General features: G+C 43.3%; 1 protein-coding gene across 1 annotated transcript in view; it reads right to left on the bottom strand.

Moving 5' to 3' along the window:
* Positions 1-13,453, bottom strand: part of NCAPD3 (non-SMC condensin II complex subunit D3) — a 675,764-nt gene that overhangs the window by 397,972 nt on the left and 264,339 nt on the right. The window contains exon 15 of the mRNA XM_069224452.1: positions 10,565-10,699. Within this exon, the coding sequence (XP_069080553.1) occupies positions 10,565-10,699 (135 nt within the window). The remainder of the gene's footprint in view (positions 1-10,564; positions 10,700-13,453) is intronic.

Genomic DNA, 13,453 nt, shown 5'->3' with positions numbered 1-13,453 from the left:
ACCTAAAATCTCTCTGATTTTTATGCCTCTAAAGGCACAACTGGTCCGAACTTCACAGAAGCTATAATACCAGTTATTCATAAAGACAACAAAGACCCATCATACACTTAACACTATAGGTTGATATCCCTCCTTCATGTAAATTGTAAAACCTATGCAAATATCCTAGCTGCAAGATTGGAAAAATGACTCCTCTAACATTATTCCCAAGCTGGCTTCATAAAGGGGAGGCCTGCCTCAGATAATCTCAGACTCTTTGCACGTGTCCTAGAAAAAGCCCCTCTCCTCCACACGTCAGCAACAGCTATGACCCTAGATGCCGAAAAGGCTTTTGAGAAGGTGTCTTGGCTCTTCCTTAGATCGGTAATCCGCAAATTCCACCTAGGACCACCCTTTGAACAGAGTATTCGTACTATATGACGACCCATCACCCAGAGTTCGGGTAAACAGCTCCCTTTCTGAGAGGTCCAAACTATCCCAAGGCACAAGGCAAGGATGTCCTTCTCCCAGTTAGTCTTTCTCATAGCCATCCAGCCCCTCCTAACTGAATTGCAACCATCATTAAAGGCATCCCCATTTGATTTCAGGGCCTACAAGGTGCCATACCTGTAATCCTAAATCCGATTAGTGTCTATGCCAAAGCCTCAGGTCACACACTAAACAAAGATAAACAGAGGTCTTTCCCCTAAATCCACTATGTACTTCTGTAAGCCTCGGCAATAGTTACCTCAAATTTGCAAAAGCGTCACCTTAAATACTTGGGGCTAAAATTCTGTAAATCGCTGACCAATTGTCACACACACATTGAAAACACCCTCCTTAAAAAAAAAAATACAAGACCTCGTAGAAACATGGTCTCTCAAACATATGACCTAGTGGGGCAGCTAGGACTGCACCAAAATGCTAATAGCACCGCAGGTAAATTTCATAAGCATGTTCTCTTCATAACTTCCCGCTACCTTTTTAAAACTGCCCAACAATGCTATAATTCAATTTGTTTGGCGCAGTAAAAGACCCAGAATCTCTATCAAAATCCTATTACTGGACAAGGAAAAGGGCGGAGTCTGCCTCCCCACTGCAGCAAACTTCCAATGGCATTCATTCTCAAACAAGCTTTACATTGGTTTCACCCTTTCACTCACCTAGCTGCTACCTCTGTGAAACACTTCAAGCCCCTACACTCCACAAGTATAGTAAGAGACACAATACTGACAGTAAATCACCAAGACAGCAAATGTACTGTCAAACTCAAACACTTCATATGCCTCGCTCTGGCACAACCCACAGATAAAAACTGACAGTACAACCCTCCACTGGCCCACCTGGTCTTCACATAACATCTTATGCATTAAAGATGTGATTGATAGAGCCAACCCAATTTCCTTCTCACTCCTACAAACATTCTTAAACATCCCTAATAAGGAATTTTAGAATTTCCTCAGACTTGTGATTAACCGTAATCAATCCTTCACGAACCCACAAAATCCAAGCATTCTAAAGAAACTAGCTTTAGTTGCATCTCAAGACCACCAAGCCTCTAAAGACGGCTACACTCAGCTATCCAAGAAAAACTGGAAATATGAAAACATGCAACCAAGCTCAAAATCTACCCCATCATCTGTGCAAATACTGGCTGTTACATAGATCCTTCTGGATCCCTGACAAACTGTTTAGACTGGATCTAGTAAAATGGGACTAGTGCTGGAACTGCTCATCCAAGGCTGGTGATCCTAAACACATTTTCTTGCCCTATGCTCCCCTCATGCTGGGAAGGTATTCTCAAAACCATAAACCATATCTTCCACTATAAAGTAACTCTGGACCCTATCCTCACATGCTTAGGCCTCTCGATTCTCCCCAATCCTCCCTCACTCAAAGCAGAACTCTGCTATTTGACTTACTACTCACACTAGGAGTCAAAACGATCCTTAGTGATTGGAAAGACATCAAATCTCTTACCATACCTGGTGGGCCTGGGTATGCTTCCTCAAAAGAATTGACAGCATTATTCTCAACCAAAACGTCAACCACAATAAATACAGGGCACCACACCCTCAGGTACGAGTCCTGAGCTAAATTCCACCTTACATCCCTCTTCTCACAATTAGGATCCTAAGATATCCCACCCCCTTCCTTTCACTACTACTCCTCTCTCATCTGCACTTTCCCCACCACTCTCCTCACATACAAGTATACCATCACCTAACTATTACCTAATCAGGAGAGTTATCCATGGCAGCTGTAAAACCCATTTTATTTCGCCGATCTGATCTATCCAATGAATTATGAATTTATTGTCTTCTCATGTAACATAAGAAAACCACTGTACTGTTTTTTCTTCTCATCTCAGTGTATTCCTGTAATATGAAACTGTTTAACAAAATGTTAATATAAAAAAAAAAAAAAAAAAAAAAGAACTCTGCTAAAGATTATGACACTGAGGCAATCCCAATGCAGGCCAGGTCAGGCACTGCACCCAAGACCCCATGGGAGGCCAACCTCATGATGCAAAAGGCCTTTGGCCAAGTGCCTGGTCTCCGGCAAGGCTCTGCATCCAACACCGCCACCCTAAAGCCCTGTGGACATCAGACTCACGTTCTGGTTTTTGTTTTTTTTAAGTATTTTTTGCAGGTATTGCAGTACTCTCATGGTACTCGCACTCAAACGTAACCTCGCTATTACCATGAAAACTTTCTGCCAAATTCGCCATTAATTCTGTTCAGCTCTTTTTTCAGTTTCGGAGAGCAAAGTTTTCAATGGCAATTAACATGGGAAATGGTATACATATTTATACATTACACAGTTACGATCTAGTTACCATAGGAAGATAGCTTTTTGGTTTGCTAATACATTTGTTGTTGTTTGATAAAACATTCCCAAAAAGAAAAAGAAAAAAGTTAATCCACCTCAGCTCATTTCTGGAAAGTTACAAAGGGATCCATTAAGCAACAGCTGAGAGAAAAAAAAGGGTGGGTCCCTAAAACTCAATTTCCCCATGCAATGTTCTACAGGATAAATGAACAGTGATAACACGAAAACAGTTGAATGGAATTGCAAATGACATCAAATTTGGACGATAGCTAGATCTTGGTCTAGAAAATTGGCTTTTTGTTATTTGGTGTAAATCCTTTCAATAGTTTGAGAACTTAAGGTATAAAAACTTTGTATATCTGGATGGGTGGGTGCAAGTTCGACTACTAGAGTGATCTGACTGGTAAAGGGTGCTCCACACACTTACCCACCCAAAATAAAAAGCCTCATCAGACCATGGGGAGCTCATCCCCGGGGGTAAATGTGTTTGTATGAAGAGGGGGGGATTGAATTGCTTAAAGGAAAGGGTGTATTGTTTATGGGAGAGGCTGGCTCCCATCTCTGAGCCTTCTCAGTGCCTGGGGGCCCCCAATCCTGCCTGGAGTCATATAAAAAATAAAAAAAAGCACCCCCACACCACCTCCCATCTGAGCATATTTCAACACCTGGACCCCATCCCCTAGGGCCCAATGCTCTTAACAAGGGAAGGGGCAGCATTGCTCTCCCTCCCTGAGCCTGATTAGGTGCTGGGTTCCCCCTCACTTAGGGTGCTGTTTCTTTTAAAAGGGGAGGAGGGCCTGTGGCCCCCTACCCCTGCCTTCTCAAGGCCCAGGGTCCCCATCTTTAAAGGCTGTGCTTTTATTTTTTATTAAGGTGTTGGAGGCACACAGACACTCTCCCCCCCCCCCCCTCTCAAGAGCCTCATTACACCCTTCGGACTCCATACCTTGGCCTTCCTTTAATGTAGGTGGGTTACCTGGTGCCCACTTGAGGCACCCACTTACAACACATTGAGAGCCCCACCCCAGTGTCCTCGCCGGCTCCCTGCTTGTAGCAGGACCTCGCCTTATTAACACTTTGTTTCCCTGCACTCAACACTTGTGGCAAGAAACTAGAATGCTGGGTTCCAGGGGTCGGCGCCACTGGACACAACAATCAAGTTGGCCACAGGGGATCGGGTCCCCAGGACCGTTAAACTCTTAAAGGGGCTGCACGGCCTTGATCCCTTAAGTTATACTTTGTGCCCCAGGGGATGGGGTCTCCAGGGCCGAATGCGGCAAAAGGAGGGCGGCTGAAACCCCTTCTCCTTCATAAACAGATTGGGCCCCCTGGGGATGGAGTTCCTGGGGCAGAAAATGGTCTGGGGAGGGGGACCTCCTGATATAGAGCTCCATAGCCCGAAAACGGACAAATTTAATTTAGTTTTAATTTTAAAAATGTATCCAATTAAAACAAATAATTAAATTAGTAAACCGTGGCTAGAAACATTTTTAAAGATAAAAGGAAGGAATGAAGGCAATGCGAGCAGTTATGCTACCACCGACATGAAAGTGGAAGGTGGTTTTGTGATTTTAAGGGCCGCACCCTTCTTGTGATTCATCATGTTTCACAGGTGAGTTAGTTTAATTATTATTAAATAACAAGACTATCTTGGGTGCAAATGGAAGAAACACTGCAGTTATTCTTGTCCGAGCAGGTGGGGGGGCTTGCTTATTACAGTTATGAGGATTCCACTGGAAAAGAACCAGGATTAAAGACAAGTAAGAAAAAGTTACTTGTAGGCCTAGTCATGCATATAAGCAGTCCTTGAAAAATGGCTCACCCGGGTGATGTTTGAAGGTTTGGAAAGAATGATTTAAGAATTACAGGATCATTAAGATAAAAGTCCGACAGGACTTTAGGAATTAATTTCGGGTTAGTAAGTAAAATCACTTTGTCTTCTCTGAACTGAAGGAACCGTTCATGGACGCTAAAATCATGAATCTCCCTGACTCTACATGCAGATGTGAGTACGAGAAGAGCCACCTTCCAACCGTCCACAAAATATATTTCTTATCTGCTCTATGAATAGGCACGAATGGAGCGTTCAACAATTGCCCCAAGACTATGTTGAGCTGCCATGTTGGAGGAGGGGCTCTGACTGGGGGAATGTTCTGAACAATACCTTGAGAAATTGGTTAATGACCCTGACAGACAACAGGGAGGGACTATCAGATCTACGTAAACGGAAAATGGCAGCAAGATGCATCTTAATGGAAGCATGAGGCAATTCTGATTGTGCCAGATGTAAGATGTAAGGCAAGTTCTCTTCTGGAGGTGAGGATGCGCTTTAGAAGTTCTACATCACAGACAGAATCCCTTCCATTTCAGGCGGTATGTTTGATTTACATTGTCCGCCTGCCTGCGCCTTGGCAAGAATGTCCCTGCGATCTTTAGGAATGTTCAGGTGACAAAATTCCTGGAAGTCAGGAGCTAGGCTGATAAATTTAGAGATGGGATCCGGATGTCGATCCTGTTCCTGGTTCATTGTCAGCAAAGTGACCGGCTCGAGTTGGATGGGAGGTTGCACTGGTAGTAGGAGAAGCTCTGTGTACCAGTGTTGACACAGCTACGCAAGGGCTATAAGTATGACCCAGCAGGACTTGACCTTCACTTTGTTGAGCACTTTTTTGAAGGAGAGGAATCAGAGAAAAGGCATAAGCAAATATACCAAACCATGCAATCGAAAAGGTACTCCCCCATAACCCCGGATGGGAATGGCAACTTGCGAAGTACTGGCGTTTGGTATTCTGGGGGGGTCGCAAGAGATCCAGATTTGGTTTGTCCTACTGGAGAAAGATGAGATCCAGTGTTCTGTGGTCCAATTCCCACTTGAGGCTAGTTGTTCTCAGCCTGCTTAAGGTGTCTGCTATTGTGTTTTGATCTCCTGGCACATGCTCTGCCTTCAGGTGCACAGTGTGGCGGATACCCCGTTTTCAAATCAACTGAGCCTCCCTAGACAGTGGACGAGATTGAGAGTCTCCCTGCTTATGTAGTGCATCGTTGTTGTGTTGCCTGTTAAGATGAGCACTGGCGAATGAGGAATCCTGGGAAGGAATACTTGTAGTGCTGGGTATACTGCCATTAATTTGAGATGATTGATGTGGAGGCCCCCAATGTGAAGGAGGCCACTTGCCACTGACCTGAAGATCCTGGAGGTAAGTTCCCCATCCGTCCAGAGATGCATCAGCTGTAATGACTAGCAGTGATGTCTGAGGTAAAAACAGGAGGCCAACAGAGAGATTTAAAGGGCGTGTCCACCAGTCGAGTAACTGGATTATGAGTGGAGTTACTTGAATGATGTCTTCAAAAGACCCTGTAGCTTGCAATCATTGGATGTCTAGTGCTTCCTGAAAAGGACGCATTTGGAGGCGATAGTACGGTATGAGTGGGATGCAAGAGGGCATCATTTTGAGGAGAGATTTGTAATTGAGGACTGAAAGTGACTTTCTTTTCTGCACTCTGGTTCCAGAGTTGTCAGTTTTTGCTGTCTCTCGAGCCTGGGATAGGCCATGTTGAGGTCTGTGTCCAGTATGGCTCCCAGGCAGTTTATTCTCTGTAATGGTTGGAGTACTGATTTATTTGAATTGAGAGTGAGCCCTAGCTCGTGGAGAGGCGTATTGAAGCTATGATGGACTTCTTCACGGACTGCTGGTGGATGCTTCCACCAACAAGTCATCAAGGCAGGGAAAAATGTGATGCTTCTGTTGCCTGAGATAAGCTGCGACTGGTGCAATTTGGTGGAGATGCAAATGCGGGGATGGATGGGGAGGGGAACCGGGGTGGCTCGCAGACTTGATACCGAAGGGTAAAACTCGTAATTGAAAGTGTTTGCTGTGTACCGTAAAACTGAGGAATTTTCTGTGTTTCAGATTAATGGATTTATGAAAATAGGCATCTTGGAGGTCTAGGGAGGACATGTAATTTCCCCTGTTGAGGACCTGCAATATGTCTTGGAGTGGGACCATGCGAAACAATTGTTTCTTGAGATATTTGCTGAGCTGTCTCAAGTTGAGAATTGGTCTCCAATTCTTGAGTATTAATAAGGAGGACTAGAAACCTTTTCCCCGTTGGGAGCAGGAAACTCTCTTGTTCGCTGATGACTGGTTGTTGACGGAGAACCGTTGACGAGAGAGTCGTTGACGGGGGAACCATCAACAGGATATTTACTGTCAACTGAAGCGACGACGATGGTGCAATCAACAACGGTAAGAGTGAGTCATCGACAATGTCGTCAGCAAAAAGGATGTCATCATCAACACTTATTATGGTGAAGGTAGTAGATGTCATGGAAGACACTGTGAAGAGCGTCAATGTCCGTGTCAACGGAAATACCATCGAAGATGTTGAAGCAGGTTTTTTGAAAACAAGGTTCACCTTATGTGGTGGCGTTAGGGGTTCTAAAGTCGATTTCAGACAGGATTTTGAAGGAAAATCTGACTTCTTTTTGTCCTCTACTGGAAATCTGGCACGTTTGTGAGGCGATATAGAGGGGCTGTGGTGTTTCGTAGAGTCCTCAGAAGACGTTTCAGATGCCTTTTTTGAGGTTCTGGAGAGGTATGAGTAACATGAACCTCTTTAGCTCACTTTAAAGGTGTTTTTGAGGACATAGTGGAAGAGGTATTGCTTTCTTCATCAGATTCTGGTTTGTCTCTAGATTTGAGCTTTTGCAGCCAAAGAAGTCGTTGCCCTTCAAGTTTCTTAAAAGTCTTCACAGAAAATGTGCAACATACCTTGCAGTCTCTTGTTTTCTGCTCAGGTTGAAGTCAATATATGCAGTCTTTATGAGGATCATATACATGCAGGCTCCTCTTCACGCAAGTGCCACAAGGTCTAAAAAGCCCCTTTTTGAGGTCTTTGACATGATCAAAGTCAGGTTGAAAAACCAAGTTGTAGAGTATGTCTTTCTATGTAGAAAAAGATGAAAAATAATTTGTGAAGCAGCTACGGCTGGAAGAAAACATAACAGAGCTCACTTGAGACTACTTAGCACAACATGAAGTGGAAAATCTGAGGGGAAGCAAAGGGTGGTGTGACTTGATTGATTGACTCTTAAGTTTGGTCCTTTTTAAAAAATGACTGATATGTTTCTAAACTAAGAGGCCTAAGGACATGAGTATATATGTCTATTGGGACATTGCTTTTCTAAGATACTGGGGACTCCCATATCAATGACGGGGAAGAATTCAAGTATGTGAATCTATGTGTTGGCAGAATTTGATGTGAGCCATATCTTTGAGGTGACAAAGTAGGTGCACAACTCACCACTAACGTAATCTCTTTGATGGGAGAATATGCCCTCAAATATTCAGAGTCACTTGACCTCAACACCATTCTGTTATTAATAAGGCAGAGCCATTTTATAGATAGTTGCATCCCTGAAGGTGGAGGCTGTCCATTGGGTCTCGAAGTTCGAAGGAGGCAGAGAAGAAGGATCCTCTCTGGGCTTTGATGTTGAATGTGGGATAGAAATCAATGCAGGCTTTTCAGGCACAGTACCCATAGGTGTTGACACTAAACAGAGCATGGGCCTCAATGTCGGTCCCAGTCTTGACTATATATGGTCTCTCAAGATTGTGTGCTTCTCGTTCACTTCAACAGGGTCCCAGGTCTCAACAGTGAGCAGCTTGGAATCTTATCCATACTCAATGTTGTGGTTCTCAATATAAAAAGAAAACAGCACATTTTATTTCATCCGGCTCTTTAGGTGAGCGGTAAGAAGGAGCAGTGGTAGAAAGAACATTGCTTCTCAGATGGTCCTAAAGCTGCCTCCTGGAGGCTCTCTTCAAGGTTGTGCAGAATGATTTTCGTCTGCCCTTTACGGTTCTCTTAGACATCTTCTGCCAGGGTCCATAGCGTTCAGGATGAGGGTCATGTGGGAGGCACCCAATGCAGATATCATGCTGGCATCAGTAGGCTTATTTTCTACATTAGGCAAGGCACAAAGTAAAACAATGAAGACATTCTGGCTGGACAAATTAAAAATCCTGTAAGAAAAAAAGAGAACACTTCTAGTCTCTAAAAACGTTGAGTTGAGTGAAACAGACTGTAAAAGGTTTGAGGATTTCCAGAAGGAAGAATCACTAAAGAGGCAGAGCTAACAACTTGATGATCTGGCTACCAGAAGAAACAAAAAATTACCAACCGTCTGTTGGGCATGTTGGGACACATGAGGAATGGTGAGACCCATGAAGTCACAGTATCAGCTTTCATGTTCTTGTCTATGACAGACTACTTCCTAACAATGCCCTTCATTTCCCTTTTTTTCCACACAAAAAAGGGGGGAAAAAAAGTAAATAGGTTTCTAGTCACATCTTGCTTAAGTAGTGACTGCTGATTTTAACTAAGCTTTTATTTTGTAAAAGAATAATAATTAAATGTAGCCATTTTTAGCCTTTTAATGGTCAGCAAAGACCGTTTTTATCACTATTTAAGTGACCTTTCTCCTAGAAAGGCTTGAGCATGTGTAAGTATGTACATTTATATGAATATTTTTTTGTAAAGTGCTCCATGACTCCACACGTAGGTAGGATAATTCAGTGCTTAGGACTATTGAGGAGGATCCCCTGAAAGGATTTTAGGATAGAAAGCGAAGGTTTCCAATACCCTGGCATACATGTGACCAGGATAAGTACATGTGCTTCGAACCAGCGGCCCTTGCTTGATTAGTTTTGTCTGGGGGCACAGCAATGGAGCAGGATGCCATTGTCCTTACTGGTGACAATTCTTTTTTTTTTTTTAAATGGTTAAGGACATTGTTTTTTGTAGGTTCTACAAAATGCTTAGGACTGGGCTCCTATTTTCTATGTAGGTCAGCTGGAATGGATGCAGCTAAGTATCTGTCTTGTGAACCTACCGGGGAGTATAGGAGGGTAGAGTAACTCTTTCAAATATCCATGGATTTTACCAGGACACATACATTGTGGATTTTCAATCCACAACAGAGCAGTGAACAAACTAAAGACTTAAGATGGATAACAGAGACACATTGTGCTATCTATGTGGGTGTAATTCTGCACAAGACAAGGTTGAAGTTTAAAGCTTGCTATGTATCTCTCAGGGATTGAAGCAAAAAGGTAAACAATCTGGGGCATAGCTTATTGTGGACAAGATCCTTAATGCTGAGGGTTAATGGCCTGCAAGTTTTTGAGATCTAACCACTATTTCCTGACTGAGCAATATGTGAAAGATCTGTAATATGAAGATGTTTGTCCAAATATGTCAGAAATATGAGATGCTCAACAGGAAGATTTTCGGGTATCATCGCTTTCAAAACATGATCTGCACAAATATATTTCTCAAGAAATGATTAGTTCAAGCACAAATCTTTGCAATATTGTCTCCTTATAGTTTGTAGGATGGTGAAGACTGCCTTCTTGACAAATATGATCCTCAGTTTTAACACCACAGAGTATCATGAGACAGAGCAACTTGAAAGAAAATTAGATGGGTTAAAGTGGTGGAAGGTATAGATATGGCAACACACTCATTTATCCCAGGGAGGCAATAATAATGGTGTACCTTGCAGCAAATAAATCCACTCGGTGAGAGGAGGTGGGAATGAGATCAAGGGTCTTTACCGGTCACATTAGCATAAGGGTTGTAGATACACCACAAAATGATTAACTGATGACACACTGGCACCACTGCTAAATGGTCAGAAATGATAACCCATACAACAGATAATGAGTTTAAAAACATCAAGGCTTCTCACCACCAGAAGTTCAGTCAAAGATTGTAGGGCCTGCTTCCTGACAGACACTGCAGGGTCACGACATCGCTCTTTCAAGGTAGATAAGTCGTCTGGGCTGCAAGAGCTCACGTTGAACTTTAGTATGTTAACAATTACCTGTTACAAAATGAGCATGAGATAACGGTTAGATTATGCAAAGAAAGAGGAATAAAAAAAATGGGTGACAGAAACTACAGCTAAACATGAGAAATACAACATGAGAAGCTGAGCAGTTGCCATCTAAATTAATCTGAAGGATTGTGGCATAACAACTAAGAGTCCAGAAGTTACTAGGGGAGGATGTGCTTACACCAACAGAACCATTTATGTCTGTCTCCACTCTAATATCTAAAAATACCACAAAATGACACAAAACAGCATCATAAGATCAAATCCAGAATCCCTCCTGCTGATTCCTGTCAAAGAAAAGAAAAGCAACAAGAGACGGACATTCTCTTCTGTACAAGCAAACCGGAGGTAATATGTTGTAATATACACTAGCCATAAACAAGATGATAAAAATCTGAAGTGGCCCCAGAATCCCCAGTCTCTTCCCATGGCGTCTTTAGGAAACTCACAATTAACATTTAGACTTATCCAACCCAATGATAGAAATGTCTTTGCCTTCAAAGAGATCGTTCTTAGCCTCTAAAATGCTGTCAGTCAGTCTTCAAGCCTCAACCAAGCAGATTCCGAAGCCTGTCACCATACAAACTAGAAGGATTGTGGAGGGACACCTGACGAGGGCAATGTAACTTGTGAAGCTCTCAAGGCGACGCCAAGACTTGAAGGCAACAGTATCTCTCACTAAAGATAAGTGCAAGCCCACCAGAATAAAGTGGATGGTAGGTCTGGAAAGCCCGGGGGCACAATCAGCAATGAAGGACAATACCATGAGACCTTTTAGGCAAAACAACATCCATAAATTTGCAGAGGAATCCAAGACCACAAGGAAGAAAATCCCAGTGACAGCATGGGTTTCAAGCGGTGGGCAGCAGAGTGAACAGAGAGGAGGAAATAGAGCATCTGGCAGGCTGGTGTGCTCAGTCCCTACCTGGGCCACCCACCAGAAGTAATCAAAGTAAGGACTTTTATGGGGCACGCACCACAGGAAAAGATCTGGAATGACAGGGCAGGGCTAAGCGCAATACCACATGGTAATTTTTGTCTGGGCTCACTGCCCTCCAGCCTAAAATTCGAAAATTAGCCTACTTAGCAACACCCACCCTGACCCCAAAATAACAGCAGTGTGTGGCAGATCAGACTACATTAAGAAACGTAAGCCACCAAGCTTAGAAACAGTGACCTAAGTTAGAAGAAAAAAAAGAAAAAAAAAAGAGTTTACCCGTAGAAGCGCCTGCCAGCAGTAAAGATGGCCGCTGGCATACAGCATATCTGATCTAGTGATGTGAGAGCACAGTGTTGCCTCCCTAAGGCTCTTGTCCAAAACTTAAGAATAAAGTCAGTAGGCCCAGGGTGGAGAGCTGCCCCCCTCCTGGATGTATCAAGTATGTAGATGAGGTGGCTGAGGGTGCACAATGGAAGAAAAATGGGCCTGTCGAAAAGCCCCCAGTAAGACAGCAAGCAAGGGGCTCGGTTCCTGAGAGACTGGACATGGTGACTGCAGTCTCGAGTAATAGAGCACGGCAGGTAAGCCTGGGGGGTGGGGTGGTGGAAGAAGTGGAAAGGTGGCCCCTAGGATTTGAGAAATCAGCAGATGAGGTGGTTGCAGGCATGTCACAGGTGAGGATTTGGTCACGCCGCAAGCAGTGAGTGAGACAAAACAAGCATTTGCAATGCAATAGGTCTCGCAAGTATTTGAGTTGGAGCTATTGGGGTTGTAAATTGATAACTGGACTTTTCTTGACATATAAAGTGGTCAACCCTGCCTCATAAGTTGGTATTTTCCTGCCACATAGTTCCATTGGAACTGCATATAACTGAAGCACTTCTGAAACAAACAGCTCTCTAAGTTCCACATAATTCACATTCAGCTGGTCCTCAAATATGTTATTTCTTACAAAGTGTTGTGTAACCAAATCTTCTTGGTGCTAAATGAATTAAACAAACACAGTAAAAAGGGAACTCACAGGTTTCAATAATTGTTAGTCTTTTATCTATCATGTTTACTCATTGCTATATTAGAGTAAATGACAGCATGTTTGCACGCTGCTATGCTCAACCTAAAAATTGTGTTCAGCAACAATTACAAAGCACTATAGACCAAAAGAGCATATAAGTAACTATGGAGGTTTTGACAAACATGTTTGAATTTTGTGTGGGAAATCATCTGTCCCTATGCCGACATTCGTTTGGCTGAAAAAAATCGGGTAACATGAAAAAACACGCTAAACCAGGGTGGGGGACATGAAAACTATCGCTTTTAATAAGTGCCTATCAATGTGTTGATATAATCGATGTGCTAATGTGAAACACCTTTGGTGTGTTAATGAAATATAGTTGTTTGGGTTTTGAAGTGAGTTCATCATATTTTTTAATCAATGTTCGTTAAACTATTTACATGCCCTGTGGTGCACGGGTTCTTAAAGCCAAACCAGACTCTTGGCTCTGGCTTTGCTCTTTCTTTTAGTTCCTTGACTTGCTCACCTCTAGTGCCCACTGGAGCGATTGCGGAGTGTGCGCGCCCCCATTGCGCCCCAGGGGTTTGTGAATATTTTGCCATTGACTTAATCCAAAAGGAGAGTAGATTCCAGTGTGCAGTGTGGCCCTGGGGCTTAGAGGCTTGAGGTGCCCACTGAGCACTGATTATTGCTGAAGGTTCGTAGAGCACACTTCCTGGAGGATGCAGGACTCAGGTCTGTATGGCATCTTTCAAAGCTGTGCCAGCTTTTTATCCTGTGTTCCTCTTTC

The sequence above is a fragment of the Pleurodeles waltl genome, chromosome 3_1 (genome assembly GCF_031143425.1).
Source record: "Pleurodeles waltl isolate 20211129_DDA chromosome 3_1, aPleWal1.hap1.20221129, whole genome shotgun sequence".
NCBI lineage: Eukaryota > Metazoa > Chordata > Amphibia > Caudata > Salamandridae > Pleurodeles > Pleurodeles waltl.
Note: the sequence above shows the minus strand (reverse complement) of the source record. Positions and strands in the feature narration are given on the sequence as shown.